Raw genomic sequence first — 15,861 nt, forward strand, 5'->3', positions numbered from 1 at the left:
TTACAAGATAAAATGCAAATGATTCTGTAATTCTGTCACACCCTGTGTAATATCCTGATAACGTCAGAAAAACAAAATACATATGGGTGCCATCAGTTGTAACAATACATCTGTAGTCCTATTTGAAAAATCATGCAACCAGTACTGTTAGAAACAGTACTGTAAAATTCAGGGAGACCTTATAGCAGCCTTCCAGTAACTGAAGGGCCTGCAGGAAAGCTGAGGAGGGGCTCTTCACCAGAGAGGTTAGTGATAGGACAAGGGATAATGGTTCTAAACTGAAAGAGAAGAGATTCAGGTTAGACATCAGGAAGAAATTCTTTACCATGAGGGTAGTAAGGCACTGAAACAGATTGCCCAGGGAGGTTGTGGAAGGCCCCTCCCTGGAAGTGTTTAAGGCCAGGTGATGAGGCTTGTGCAGCCTAGTCTAGTGTGAGGTGTCCCTGTTCATAGCAGGGGCATTGGAACTAGATGATCTTTAAGGTCCCTTTCAACCTTAACCATTCTGTGACTCTTTGATTCTATTATTATTTTCTGATCTCAGATATTTGGATGACAATAAATTACTTACAATGTTGTAAAATTAATACTGGATTTCCTCTTACTTTTTGTAATCACTTCTGAGACTTCTGTCAGCATAGATTAAAATTAGATAAAGTGACCAAGAGAGAAACTTATAGAGTTTCTCACTATTAAACACTGATATTAAATACTGACTGGAGACGTCACTTTATTTGATTGTTACAGGACCAGTGAGTGGCAGTTGCATAATTTCTGCCTTGTAAATTAACTCTGAGAACAACAGTACAATATGCTAGAAAATCCAGCATCAGTTAAACACTGCAACATTTTTTCCTTTATAGATTTTCAGAATACACAGACTTGGAGAAAAAAAAAAAAAAAAAAGGTCTAAGTACTACACTTCAGAAAAATGTTATCCATCATGAAATATCTTATGTGTGAATGCTTTAGGAACTTCATCAGAATATATGGACCCAAAACCAAGTTTCTATAACACTTCATAAAGAAACCTCCTTTAATGCAACAATAATTACAACATATTCAGTGCAGGTCAGTCTCATTCACTCCAAAAGTTACATTTGCTATTAATTTTTTTTGGCACATCTGGGCCTATTTATTGGGTGTTATTTCATTCTGCAAGGACAACCTTCAACAAAAACAATCAAGTAAGGGACATGAAGTCATACTAAACACTTTACTGCAATTGAAACAAATACATCAATGAAAACAACAGAGGAAAAAAAAAATAAAAATAAAGCATGTCATCTAGCCCAAGTTACACTAAGCAATTTCCATTAAAAATTGAGAATTAATTCCTGGGGCAAACGGGAAAGGCTGACCAATGGCACTGAAAGGTTAATAGGATCAATCTAATCACATTCAAAATATGCAGTTTTCAGGGAGTCAAACAAAATGAAGATTCTGGTAAACTGCAGAACTGCAGACACTCTCATAGTCAAGTAACTCTACCCCAAGGAATGAATGCAGTCTAGAGAAATGTATACCTCTTCTTTCCCATGAAAATGTTCACAATTTAAAGGTATCTTTCAAGCAACAGGAGCCATATAAACAGTTTTTCCTCATACAACAGCAAGTTTTACAAGTGGATTATGTTCACTATCCCTTTTCCTCTTTGCAGGAGTCTCCACTGGATTTGCTACTGGATGACTGACACACATCTTTCCACGGACTACACATGTTAATTGGAAGTGACTTTATTTCTAATTTTGACCTGGCTATATTTCATTAAACCTTAAGCCTAATTACATAATGTAACCCATTTTCAATCCAGCTGGTCTCTGTAACATGAATCATACCTGCATACAACCTACGGAGGTTCTCCTCCCCCTCTATTCTGCCTTGGTGAGGCTGCACCTGGAATATTGTGTCCAGTTTTGGGCCCCTCAGTTCAAGAAGGACAGGGAACTGCTTGAAAGAGTCCAGAGCAGAGACACAAGGATGATGAAGAGAGTGGAACATCTCCCTTATGAGGAAAGGCTGAGGGAGCTGGGCTGTTTAGCTTGGAGAAGAGGAGACTGAGGGGTGACCTCATCAAAGTTTACAAATATGTTAAGGGTGAGTGTCAGGATGATGGAGCCAGGCTTTTTTCAGTGATGACCAGTGATAGGACAAGGGGCAATGGGTGCAAACTGGAGCACAGGAGGTTCCATGTAAATATCAGAAAAAACTTCTTTACTGTGAGAGTGACAGAGCACTGGAACAGGCTGCCCAGAGAGGTTATGGAGTTTTCTTCACTGAAGACATTCAAAACCCTCCTGGACACGTTCCTGTGTGATGTGCTCTAGGTGACCCTGCTCTGGCAGGGGGGTTGGACTAGATGATCTTTCGAGGTCCCTTCCAACCCCTAAGATTCTGTGATTCTGAGATTCTGCGATACAATATTTGTACTGAACTTTCTTCTGTTACTTAAAAAATTAATATTTGAAAAACAAGGAAGACAAGTATTAGCTAATGTCATATATAATTGATTTAGCAAATACAAATGACTGCTAATTTTGTCATCTAGTTGCTTTGTTCTTTTTGAAGAATAGAGAAAAACATTAGTATTACAACTCAGCCCTACTATTACATAGTATTACAACCTCAGCTGTCAAATGTACTAAATCTGTTGTCAAAGATTTTGTTCTGCATGAAAGAAAGGACAGAAGTTAATCAACTGCTGTACATTGCACATGAAATCCAAGCATAAACTTGCACTGTCAGTGCTCGCATTTCAACTTTTTAATTTAATGCGTCATTTAAAATTGCAATATATTGCCTTACTATCACAAAAGTAAACTACTCATATATTATCTTAATTTGGAACTAACTGAAGAAAAATACTGTCTAAATGCAGTTTTTAAAATGGCATGGACATTTACATGGAGGAAAAAACAGAGTATTAAGGATTATAAATTACTCTATCCCTTTCTGTAGATTTTTTTTTTTTACTAGCAAATAAACAGAGAAGTACTACATACTCAGATTGTGTATACTGAGTCAAAATAAGTCTCCAAATTGTTCTGATGAGTGATGTAAGATTTCTTAAGACCCTTACTCTTCATCATACTCCCCTTCTACTTAATAGCAATAAGAAGTAGCTGGCAATCACTGGAAAACAATGCTCTTTATCCTTCTTACATCTTAAACATTTCCTCTAGGAACAGCCACTGCAGCCATTACAGTGATGTACCTTGTTCCCTTTGGATACTCTCAAGCTGGGGAAGAAGGCACTTGGTTACTATGTCCCAGTACCTTGATTTTTAAATTTGTCAAACTCTTGAGTAATAAATGACTTGGTAAAAGCCATGTGCTTTGAAACCACATTTAAAGCTGGTTAGGATAAAAAATGAAAATAAATATATTAAATATCAACATTTATAAAATATGAAAAAAAATAGTAAAATATATTTAATCTACTTAAATCAATATCAAAACTCAAAGACTTCCTGTTTCTTATCACCAATGCTTCACCTGTCTACTTCTCACGCTGGATTCCCAAGATGTCCTAACGATACAGAATGCTGGCCCTGTAGAGCTAGCATCCTTCAGCAGGGATTTTTCTTTCTGGTTGGCAATCTTATTCCTGTATAAATTAGATTTTTTTAAAAAGAATATTCTCTAGAGTAGAAGATGGGTCTGTTAAAAACTAGGCAGATTTCCCAAGGTAAGTCATAGCTGCAGTAATTAGGTATTTACCTCTTCCCATAAGCAGCTAAATCGACTACTCAAGGACTTCTATTTTTGCTCAATCACTTTGGAAAGAGCAAGACTTAGTTTTCCCAGACTCCTGTGGTTTATCTGGTAATATTAGACTAGTTTATAGTACAGAGTAACTTCTGAGTTTAAGCAGCAAATATTCAAGCTACTTGCAATTCAATATCATTGTGCTAGGACTTACAATTTTACTACATACTACTGTTCCAATAATTTTGAAGAGTATATGACTTCTGGAAGAGGGAGCTAGATGGTAAGAGGGCAACAGAAACAGATGTGCAGATTTCAAATTCAGATGCAGAATCCAAAATTTTTCAGTATTACTGGAGGTAAGTTGAATATTATTTTTAATTCAGACATGAGCAATTTATTATTACTATGAATTCCTGACATATAAACTCTAGTAAAAGAAAGAAAAAGAGGTGAAATTATGTATATAAATATGCACATTGCTAGCTGAATAAAATATAAATAAAACATGAGGCTTTTGTTTGTTTGTTGATGTTTTTTATTATTTCTGTTCTCAGCTTTGCACACTTAAAGCCAAGATTTGATGAAAAACAATGTGTGAAATAAAAAATAGGTCTACAGTCTCATCAGAGGAAAAAGGATTACAGAAGCCACACTGAAACACCCAAGATAAGAAAGGGCACTGTTAGGCATTTTATTTCTTTTTTCATGCTTTCTAAACTATTTTTAGTGTACTATTGAAACTGGTCAGACTCTTCCTGTAACTTTCTAGTCAGTGGGCTTACTCCTCCTCCTGGCTCAAAGGCAAGTACCACTAGTTTATCAAAGTTAAAAGAAGGACAACTTACAGTCTATCCTTCATATTTCAGTTTAATATTCACATTTTGTGATAACAATTTCTGTAGGATGAAATTTGTATTTCTAAGGCTGTATGATAAAATGTCTCTGCCTTTACTTTACAATATATTCACGTGTGGAGATCAATTCAAGATATTAGTGACAATCAGCAGAAGATGCAAAAGCTCTGACTAAGTTGAGTAGGCTTGCTAACAGTGCAGGTGAATTGAGGCTGTAATGGCTGAAGTCAGGACCAATGGACACCTGATGATTCTTCCCCTATAAGACTGTATTTAGATACAACCTCCACCACTCACCACCTTTTGGTCATGAGGTCAATGACGCCTACTCCCTAGTATTTATATAAAACAGTGATTAAAGAATCATTATTTTAAAGATTATATCAATCAGAATAAGGGACAGTCACTACCCTGAAGGTTTTCTGAATCATGCATACAACAAGAGACAATAAATTGACAGAAAAGTAAACAGAAACATCTAGACAATGTGACTGAAAGTGCTACTAACAGGCTAAATCCTACCTGTCAAATCTATTCTGACTACTTCAGAAAAACAGAACTTACATAAAGATTTAGAAGAAAGTAACTAAGTATCTGCAATAGGTGCCTCATCTAAGCAAGACAGTCAACATGGGAGATAGCACAGATACTTTCTTGAGAACCCAAGTGTATGATCAGGCTGTCATCACTGGCTGATGAACTGGCAGTCAGCATCTCAACACTGAAGATGAGATGACATGTAAGGTGTCGGTATTAGTCCATTAAAGGACTCAAAAGAGAAAGCATCTAAGTTTTCCTTGGTGCTATAAAGGAAAGGCAGCTAAAGCAGATGCAAAGCAAGAAAAAATGATGGACTGAAAAATGATCTTTACAGCTTCTTTGCAGTCTTGATGAATATAAATGAAGCAGAAATGCATTTGTCAAAGCCAAAGAAAAGGACACTATAGCAATAAAGATGTGAGTTGATGACAGCGTAGGTGAAAATGTCTGTTAGACAGATAGAAAAGCCTGTATATTAGAATCATAAAATCTGCAAGACACTTTCCTTACTACAACATATAAAATATACTTTTATATATTTTAGATATTTTTATATCAGCTGTGTCAACAAAATGATAGCTTACTAAACCAAAAATTTGGGCTAAACAGTTAAACCAGAATAAGTCCATCATTGCTATAAGCTTATATTCAGTTTGACAGCTGGATCTAGTCCCTGAAGTCCTGTTTCCTTACAAATCTTTCAGATATCCAATACACAACACCATTAAACTCAACAGCCATATTTAAATGGATTTTAAAATTCTAAATATGCTGGATATTAGGAAAAATTTCTTCACAGAAAGAGTGGTGAGGCATTGGAACAGGCTGCCCAGAGAGGTGGAGGAGGCATCATCCCTGGAGATATTAAAAAAATACAGAGTGTTTCATAAGATGGTTTAGTGTTTAGGGGTTGTAGGTGGATGGTTGGACTTGATGATCTTGAAGGTCTTTTCCAACCTTGACAATTCTATGATTCTAGCATTTATACCATATACAGAAATATCATAAGCCAAGAATGACCCATTTGATCCTATAAAAAAATTACATCTGTTACAAAGGAAAATCCAAGCCAGTATTAAAAGGTCTTCTTACTGTCTGCCTACTGCCTACTCTGTTCCCCCACATATGAAGTAAAACCTGCTAATCTGAAGTATGAATACAGCTACAGAGCTACCCAAACTAGCTTTCTGTACCCAAATTAGCTTTCTGTACCTGGGCTTGTGGAGCATCCTATGTAGGTAGGTAAAGCAGACTTTCTCTCTCTCTCTCTCTCTCTCTCTCTCTCTCTAGAAGTGAGTGCTATGAGAGAATAACAAGCTCTAACTATAATTAAAACACTCTTTAAGAATGTGATCATTCTTTTCAGCAATAACATAATTGCCAAATTGCAATGGTACTCTTTGCCCTAACTACATAGCATTGCATCACATAGCCCATGGCATTACACAGCAAGTTTCAAAATAGGACCAAGGCTTCCTAGAAAGCTTACAGATACTTTTATTGAGCAGGACTCCTAGTAAAACAAAGAAGTTTTACTTCTTCCCTTTCCTCAGCATCTTGAAATAAAATGTTTTCTCTTGGGACACTACAGTTTGAAATAGTGTCATTCATACTCTATTTTACAGAACTCTGACAGGAACAATTTACAAGGACATGAACAAATGGCATTGAACAACCATGGAGTGGAGTGGAGTGTCAAGAGGTGCCAGTTTTCATAAAGCAGAGACATCAGTCAAATTCTAGAAAAAAAGCTGTAAATTGCTCTAGATTTAAATATAAAGTATCACCTTTCCCCTTAGTTGTCTATTGTAAAAAACTATGCTATCCTGCAAATGCCATGTTTTAGAGGAGTTCTACATTGAGATCTTATAAACAGGTGGCAGTAAGAACAATAACTTGTTCAAAAACAACTTCTATCATGACTTTATCAGAGTGAGAAAATTACTCTGTTCTTTCAAACATAATAAATATGGGACTAGCAGGAACATTGTTTTATATGCTTCTTTTACAAGCTTACACAATTATTTACATATATATCTAATATATATATAAATCAGATATATTTCAATATCTGGAGGCCTAAATTGGCTTCTTCCTCTATTTCCTTCATCAAAATTTATTTCCTCTGAGATAATAATGCTTAATTCCACAAATGTAAAACAAGTACTAACTAGTTTTCTGGTTTTATCACTTTGCAGTACTAGTCCAGTCAGCCTAACTCCTTTCACTGCAGAATTTCTTCTGCTGCTACACAACAAATCACCAAAAAAACCCCAAACCAAGAACCACACACATGCTGTCTGTAATAAAGAACTACTATCATGCACAGCTGAACATCTGGCATATAAGTATATTAATTTATCTATTCATATGAGGAGTAAACAACACATAATTTTATTCAATGTTTAGGTTGCATTAAGACATATTTAAGATAAGGAAAATAAATATTTCCTATAGTCACCCAGTATGTAGCATTACTGATAATACACTTTACCAAATAATAAGAAAAAATATTGCAAAAATCAAGTAGTTTAAAATTGGCCTTTGAAAATCTACTCAGTGCCTCATCTGGCATATCACCACTTCTGATGTTTTGGGAAATTATTCTGTCTTAGAGTTCCTGTGAGGTTTTTAATCCTACTGAAAGACATGTAAAGGAAAAGCAAGAGTTTTCACAGGTGGTAGTAAAGAACCAGACACTCCAACTGACAATTAGGAGAGAATCATGTGACGGTACAACACACAATGTGCAAGTGAAATGACTGGATGCATGTTTTGATTATTCTTGATGTAGTTTACACAACACAAAATTTCCAAACAAAATCTGCTATAACTATCACTTCTCACTAACATGAATCCAGCACAATCAGAGTATTCTAACAGCATATACTAAACTTCCCAATTTTTTATGTAGTTCAAATGCCTGTTACTTGAGCTACTACTTTGAAGACTAGGCAATAGTCTCCAACTTTTATTAAGAAAGTCTAAGAATAATGGAGTTTATTCTTGCCTGTGGGAGAGAAATATTATTTGGAGAATTTATAACACTTTAGTCATTTTAAAAGGTATGTTACACAATAAAGGTCAAGCTTTTTACTGATAACGTATAATAGTGACAAAATAGCACTAGTCTAGAGAGCCACAAAATTAGTAATTGCGTTTCTATGTTGTAAGCAAGTTAAAGCAGTCTGATAAATGTGTTTCAGTGTGTTCCTGACTTATATACTTCATAGTCTAGCTTATATAACCTATAAAGAATTAAACAATAAAGAAATGCCTTAACTATTAAATAAGTAAACAAATCTGAACGTGTAAGGAGAAGAAAACAAATCTTCATGGTACTATACCTTGGAATTATTATTTAGAGTTGTAATAAATTCGGTAGAGACGAGAAAAATTATGAACTTTAGTGCAGGAAATCAACAAGAACATTTTAATAGGAAGGATTAACAGTGAACAATTGTAGTTGAGAGGCATGGCTGCCAACATTAAAGTTTTTTTTGACAAAATATCATAAATTGAGAAAATCTGGCATTGTTAGGGTAGTATAAATTAAAGTCGTTAAGTTATGCCCCTAGGTGTTTTTTTATTGCAAAGATGGGCAATGACAGTTAAAGTGCTCTGAATAAATTGTTTTATGAAGAAAGATAAAAAAGATTGAAGTAATACACAAAATTTACACAATGGTTCATTTGTAAAGGGCAACAGAGTTCAGTCAGATGGAGAGAAAATAAGCTGGTAACGGGCCATTTCCCCGAGGCAGGCAATAGTGGGGGCATTGCAACACAGTTTGTTTACAGTCAGCCTGTAAACAGGACCTTAATGCCTTTCAGGCACTGCATGTGTATCATAGAGTAAAATTAAATTGGAAGTATTTCCATGAAAGTGAACTGTCACCGGTTCACAAACATAACTGAACTTCTACAGGGGTATGCAAATGACTTGCCTATTTACCATATTCAAATCCTATTCCAAACAACTCCCTGATATGCTCTTTGCTGGGAAAATGTGAGGTTTTTAAATGTAGGGACCTGAAGTAAATACAGTATTCTTAGTTCTTTTTGAAAAACAAGATCCTTTTTTCAAAAGACTGCTTGCCTAGCTTTTTTTAAAGAATGAACATCACCTTGTAAAAGTGTGCTGTTATACAGATGAGGTATTATAAACGACTCTAGCGCTGCATTTAAGATTAAAAAAAATAAATATCCAGTTACCTTTTCAGAAAACCTCTTTGTGAAATACCAAGGCTCTGCTTTTAACAAGAAATCCTCTTTTCAAATCCTGTCTCAGTAAAAATAGGATTTTTTTTCAGAGTGGACAAAGAAAATACATCTCCTACTGCTTATAGCCCATCACTTCAGGTCTAACAGTTTGGAAGCAACTCTAACAGTCAGACACTATCAGTCTTGCTACAACTGCTTCTACTCCCCAAGTAACACTGGGGAGCTAAATTTATTAAATACCACCCTGTGCTTGAAAAATAACCCCTTCACTTACTTGAAAATCTTTCTCTTCCAGGATCTCTTTCCTCCACCTGACTAGGAAGGCAGCACAGACATACAAGTGGAAGTGAGAAAAACCCTCTGGTTCAGACTAGAAAAAAACAAAAATAAATCATTATTTCAATACACAAATAATACTTTTGATCACTATATACCCAAGTGTATTTTTATGGCATTCACTACTAACTACAAATGTTAGCTAAATCTCTTTCCCTTCACATCACAAATATGTGTGCATTTCATCTATGCCAGCTATTATCTCTAATGCGAATTAAGGAGAGGTTTGTAGTGCTCATATTTAAATGCATTCTTTACAAATGTGTTTCTTCTATTTCTGATGTTATCCATTAGTTTATATGTCATGAAACACTGTAGTCTCAATCAACCTTGTGGTGTGAATGTATATTTATCTCCATTATTAAGAGTAAATTCTTAATAATGGAGATGAAGTATATGTAGCACCTTTTTCATTATAAATTCTGCTATAGGAAATTATTACGTATTTCAAAAACACACAACTCGGTCTACATTTTACTAAATCAGAGGTTTTTACTAAAGGAAAAAACGTACTCCTTGTAACACAAAATATTTATGACTCAGAATTTTATTCAAATCTGCAGCTTTCTGTTCTGCTTCCAGTCAGCAGATTCAGTGACTTTTGTAAAACTTCCCCCAGAAATTGTGATTTTATAATGATACCTAAGGGTTTAGAAAAATTTGTAATCCTACTTTAAAAGATCGATTTTTCTCATATTACCAAATTAATCTTAAGATTTTATTTGCTATACCACTGAGAACTGAAAAATTAATTACACTTAATTATCATTGTGATGACTGTGAACTAATGTTACATAAAATCTCATTAAAACAACATTTAAAAATAATAATTATAAAATCAAGCTACATAATCTGACAAATGTAGGGATACTTAAATGATGATATCTAAATAATTTATAAGATCTAAATGTAGTACTTCATGGCAAATTTTCCACAAGCCCACTCTGAAGAATTTGCTGTCACTGATGAAGACTTTCTGGCACAGTCAGAAGCAGCTCAGATCACCACTACCTGGTGAAATATGATCTGTGTTTAGATCTACTTTCAAGTTACAGGTAACTGACAAGCACAGCACCAATCTAAGCATTTGCACTCAAGCTGGAAAGCAGGGAAGAAGAAAAATGATGGAGGCAGATAAAGCTGGTCAGAGATTGCGAAACAGATAAAGTACAAAAATACTGCTGAGATGTGATTAAGAAAGAAGACTATTTTTGCAGATGAAGGAGCAGTAAGACTAAATAGTGTGTTGGCAGGAAAATCTCACTTAAGATAATGATTATTTTTCAGGATATTTTATGTATTGGATTGCTATACTGCCTGAATGTAGTAAAGGTTTGCATTTCTTTAATTATGTAACAGGAGCAAGAAAGAGGAAAATGAAAGGAACTTGGTCTTTTATTAGTATATACTAATCCTCCTTTCTTGTCCTTACTCCTCCAACATTATATAAGCTCTTAAAAAACATAGGGGAGAAGGGAGGAGGATTAAAGAAATCTGTCTGAAAGCAGCATTTTAACTTATAAAGTGAATTTGGAATAACTGTTGGCAAAATTTTTTATTTTGTTCTCTCTTACATGGACTCACAAATATTATCACACAGCCAGTCAAATGAGATCATTACAGTATTCTTTATTTGAAAATTACCTAAGATTCTGATTTAAAGCCCAAAAATTCAGTCTGTTATCATATAATAAAAAAAAACTCTTCCATAGCCAGAAAGCCAAGAAACGTGGCTTACAAAACAAATTAAAAGAGAATAAAACCCTTGAGCTGCAAAATGGAAATTGAAAATGTTTTTGAGGAATAGTAGAAAAAATATCTGGAGGTGCACAAGAACTTTTTCTTGAGATTTTTCTGTTCAACCTTTTTTTTCAATACAATTTTCTTCAGCTCTCTTAAATGAAACAAAATAGGCTTAAATATGCAATTCATTAGAGAAAAATGCATATTCCCCTATAGATTTAAAAATTCATCATGCTTCAGAGTAAGTCTAGGCTACAAAGTATTTCCAATGGATAGTTTTAGACAGTTTTGGAAATTGAGTAAAACAGCTAATGCGTAATTGCCTTTTCTAACACCTGCTACCTATTATACTTTTCCATTTGCAGCTTTTGAAGTTACAAACAGTTTGATCTCTAAATGTACAGAAATGCAGACTACCAGCTAAAAGCTATTTAAAATCAAATATAAACAATGACCTTGATTTAAATATTTTAGCAAAAGATCTCAAGACAGATGTACAACCTTCCAGAAGACTTATTTTGAACATATTACAGATGACTCAGAGCACATTATCTAAGAACCATCTGTCATTATCAATAAAAGTTATTTAGATTGTTAACATCACAAATATCTCATTGCCCTGCAAATGCTGGATCTCCTCTGCAGCTGAAAAGAAAGGCATGCTTTACACTACACTCTGCAAACTTATTGAATTAGACATCACTGAAAGAATGCAAATTTTGTTGTACGCCTCCCATACCCTAGATAATTCAGCATGTAGAGAGGATAATATCTCATGGTATTGTATTTATTGATAAACACAATATGTGATTATTTTTTAAGTACTCAGAATAATTAAAGCTTTGAAATTGTGCCAGGGTTAGGTATTAAACCACGACATTTCACACACATTAATGGTTCAGACAAAAGGACATTCAAACACTTTAAGATTTCAGATGAATAAAGCAACTTTAAGCAACGCTGTTTTTACACATGATAAAAAAGCATTTAGTTTAGCTGTAAAGAGGTTTAAGTAATTTTTCCAAAATTATCCATGCAATCCATGGCAGAAAAAGAGAAAGATGCCAGTGCAGGATTATAATGGAAAGCAGAATGTGTTGGCTGCTCCTGTTGCCTTTTTCATCAGCCAGGAACTCTTGACTTCGTAGGCACAGACTCAATCCCTTGCCAAAACTGAGGCTCAGAGTTCCAGTCTAAGATGACACATAGCACAAGAACACTGTGGAGAGGTCTATCACAGTAACTATTCTGCCACCAGGAATGACCAGCAGCAGATGACTAAGAGTATAAAAGTGCAAGCAGACAGCAGTACCTGTTCAGAATACTCATCCAACTTTCAAAGCTTTCATGCTCAGAGATGTCTTTGCACAAGCTGTAGAATATGCCCATTTGTTAGCTGATAATGGATTTGTCGTCAGTTAAATGGCTAAAGCTTTTTGCAACTGTAACTTTTTTGATAATTAAAGTCCTGTGACAAAAAATTCCAAAACACAAGAGCATACTATGGAGCATGTCTGCTTTAAACCCAGCACCTGCTTATTATCACACTGAAAGAGAATAGGAAAACTCATTTCCTGTTCACTTTCTTCACTCCATTCACCTTTACCTCTCTTCGGCAGACTAGAATTTTTTTTGTCCCTCACATACTGGTTGCACCATCTTTGCTGAGCCTTCTTAAGCATACTTTCCTGTACTTTTCTGATTTTGAAATAAGGTCCAACTGTATACAGCATGTAAGACACAGAAAGAATACAACTCTCATAAATGCAAAATGATCTTTTGCTTCCCTTTCCTTTCCCAGCAATTCCAAGCCTGTATTTTTTTCCTTTTTCTTTCCTGACTTTTACTGAGCTCAGATTTGCCTCTTGTGCTTGAGTGTAGAAAGCTAACTTGAAGCCCATAGTTACACCAGTAAAATTAGGATTGTTCCAAGCACACACACAATGTTATTTAGTGCCTGGTTATAGCAACATGAAGTCCTGCAACTCCTTGCTGTGTATCTCTTGCCTTTACCACTCTCAGTAACATGGAGTTGCCTGCAAACTTTGCTGTCTCACTCTTGTATGCCTCCTCCAATACCTTCAGCAGAAACAGCTAAAGCCACATCACAAACTGTAAAAGAATTGCATGCAATTCCCCTTAATTTTGATCCTGTCTGCTTATTCCTGCCATCTGTTTCCTGTCTTTCAGACAATTATTATATGTACAAGGGCATTCCCTTTAATTCCACAGCCATGTTTTTCTTTAACAACCTTTAGTGAAAAATCATCTTCACTGTTTTCAGCAATCTCAGCAGGCTATCTCAACTGGTTCATATGGTTGAAGATTTGCAAAGTGTGATTTGTTACTACAAAAAACATGAAAACATTTTCTTAAAGTGTCATATATACTCATGGTAAAAGAATATTAAATTTGGAGAGCACTGTACTGAAGTCACATAAATCCTGTATTCTAAAAGATACTGGACTACTTCAAGGATTGCAACTGCTTTCATTGTACACAGCAGCCTACCAACTCATGTAGGATCATAACCTTCTCCTGCCTGGCAGTTTTACAGGCAGCTATATAATGAAATTTTGATTATGCTGTGGTGCTAAAAATTTGAATTTGAGCCATGACAGTCATTAAAAAGTATTTTATTTATACATAAAATACCTATTAAAAACATTTATTGTTGTCGAGTTAGCACATTCTGGATTGTTTTCTATCATTGATTTTCTTTCACCATGACTATTCCCAAGGGGATAGTCTTAAAAACAGTAAATGACTAACAGCACTTTTCTAAGCTGAATCTAAGCTGACAATAAACACAGCAACAAAGTTGGATAATTTATGCTTAAGAAAAACAACAAACAAAACACATACAAAAAACCCCAACAAAAACAACCAGAAAACCAACCTTACTTATAGTTGGGCCTATAAACAACTGTTTCTAATCCATGAACTCATAAATTCAACATCCATCAATTAATATGAAAAATGATGGGTTGGTTTGATCTTTGCATTCAAAACAAACCTGATCCAAACACATTCCATAGCACTTTAAAATCTGTAATGGAAACTTCTTCAGGTCATAACAGCAAGCTAGAAGTTTTTGGAACAGCCAAAACACCATCCAAAAAATATCTCAGCCCTTAGTGATCCCTGTAAGTCCCTTATAGAAAAGCTATTTTTAAAACAACCTTTGTAGCAACTGTGTTCACTAGGCTCACATAATGTTTCAGTTCAGAAGGGACTCTAAAGACATCTATTTCTATCACCTCTTCATGGGCAGGAACACCTCCCACTAGACCAGCTTGCACCAGGCCCCATCCAACCTGGCCTTGAACACTTCCAGGCAGGGCCTGTTTCAGTGTCTCACCTCTCTGATATTGACTATCTTCCAAACATCCAATCTAAATCTACCCTCTTCCAGTTTAAAGCCACCACCCCTTGTCCTATCACTAGAGGCCCTTGTGAACAGTCCCCTCCAGCTTTCCTCTACGTCCCCTTCAGGCACTGCAAGGCTGCTAGATGGTCTCCCTAGAGCCTTCTCTTACAATATTCTATTAGATTTGGTAGATTTATGCTGAAAACTAGGTGAAGATCGGTTTTCGTAACAATTTAGTTACTTTGAAAAGAACCTAGATATACATAGATGAAACACTGATAGTGAAACTATCAGGAAGCTTATTGATTTCTTTTCCGTAATTTCCCATGCTAATAAGCCTCTTCTCATCTGCAGTGAAGAGTGACCTGTTCTTTGTATTTACTGGAGAAAATAATACTTAGTCTGCCGCTTTTAATTTGTACAAAGCAGAAGGTAAACAACATCCATTTTACCTACTAGTTATGGCTAGTCAGAACACAACAAGCACAGGGACATGGCAATGTGAGCATGGATTCTACCAGTGATAATCACTGAGATTTTTGCTAACAACAAACAACATAATGGTGAGGGAAGAGATATAAAACCTGTATCTAATATGCATATTTATGGCTCCTAGAGTAGAAAAAATTACTACTTTCTGCAAGCTTTTCTTCCATGTAAGGATTTAAGATCAAAACTCCCGAATTGTTTGGAGATGAGAACATCAGAACCAGCAGCAAGAACTAATGGAACTACAGTGCATTAACAAATAACAGCCACATAACAATTTAAGTCCTCATCAGTAACAGTGGATAATTTACACTGTTTAGGTTTTCGCAAGAGGATGATTACTTACACCTGTATTTTCTTTTGTTCACTATAGTGAATGTATTGAAGAACAAAGTATTTCAGTTAGAGCCATTAATATGGTTCCTAATTATCTTACCAAGCCATGGAGAGCATAATGACTTAAAGCAGAGAATTTCCATATAATTAACACTGAACAACACTATGTCCTTGACTTCCTCCAACAGCATGAAACAGAAGCATACGATGTATTTTGTTTCTTGTGTGACTATAAACCTGAAGCATACGCTTCCCTACA

At 35.3% G+C, this 15,861-nt stretch overlaps 1 protein-coding gene across 1 annotated transcript in view; it reads right to left on the minus strand.

Moving 5' to 3' along the window:
• TBC1D22A (TBC1 domain family, member 22A) overlaps positions 1 to 15,861 on the minus strand; it is a 191,850-nt gene that overhangs the window by 18,962 nt on the left and 157,027 nt on the right. Inside the window, exon 14 of the mRNA XM_009999458.1 lies at positions 9,603 to 9,698. Coding sequence (XP_009997760.1) covers positions 9,603 to 9,698 — 96 coding nt within the window. The remainder of the gene's footprint in view (positions 1 to 9,602; positions 9,699 to 15,861) is intronic.

The sequence above is a fragment of the Chaetura pelagica genome, unplaced genomic scaffold (genome assembly GCF_000747805.2).
Source record: "Chaetura pelagica isolate M959 unplaced genomic scaffold, ChaPel_1.0 scaffold15, whole genome shotgun sequence".
Taxonomy (NCBI): domain Eukaryota; kingdom Metazoa; phylum Chordata; class Aves; order Apodiformes; family Apodidae; genus Chaetura; species Chaetura pelagica.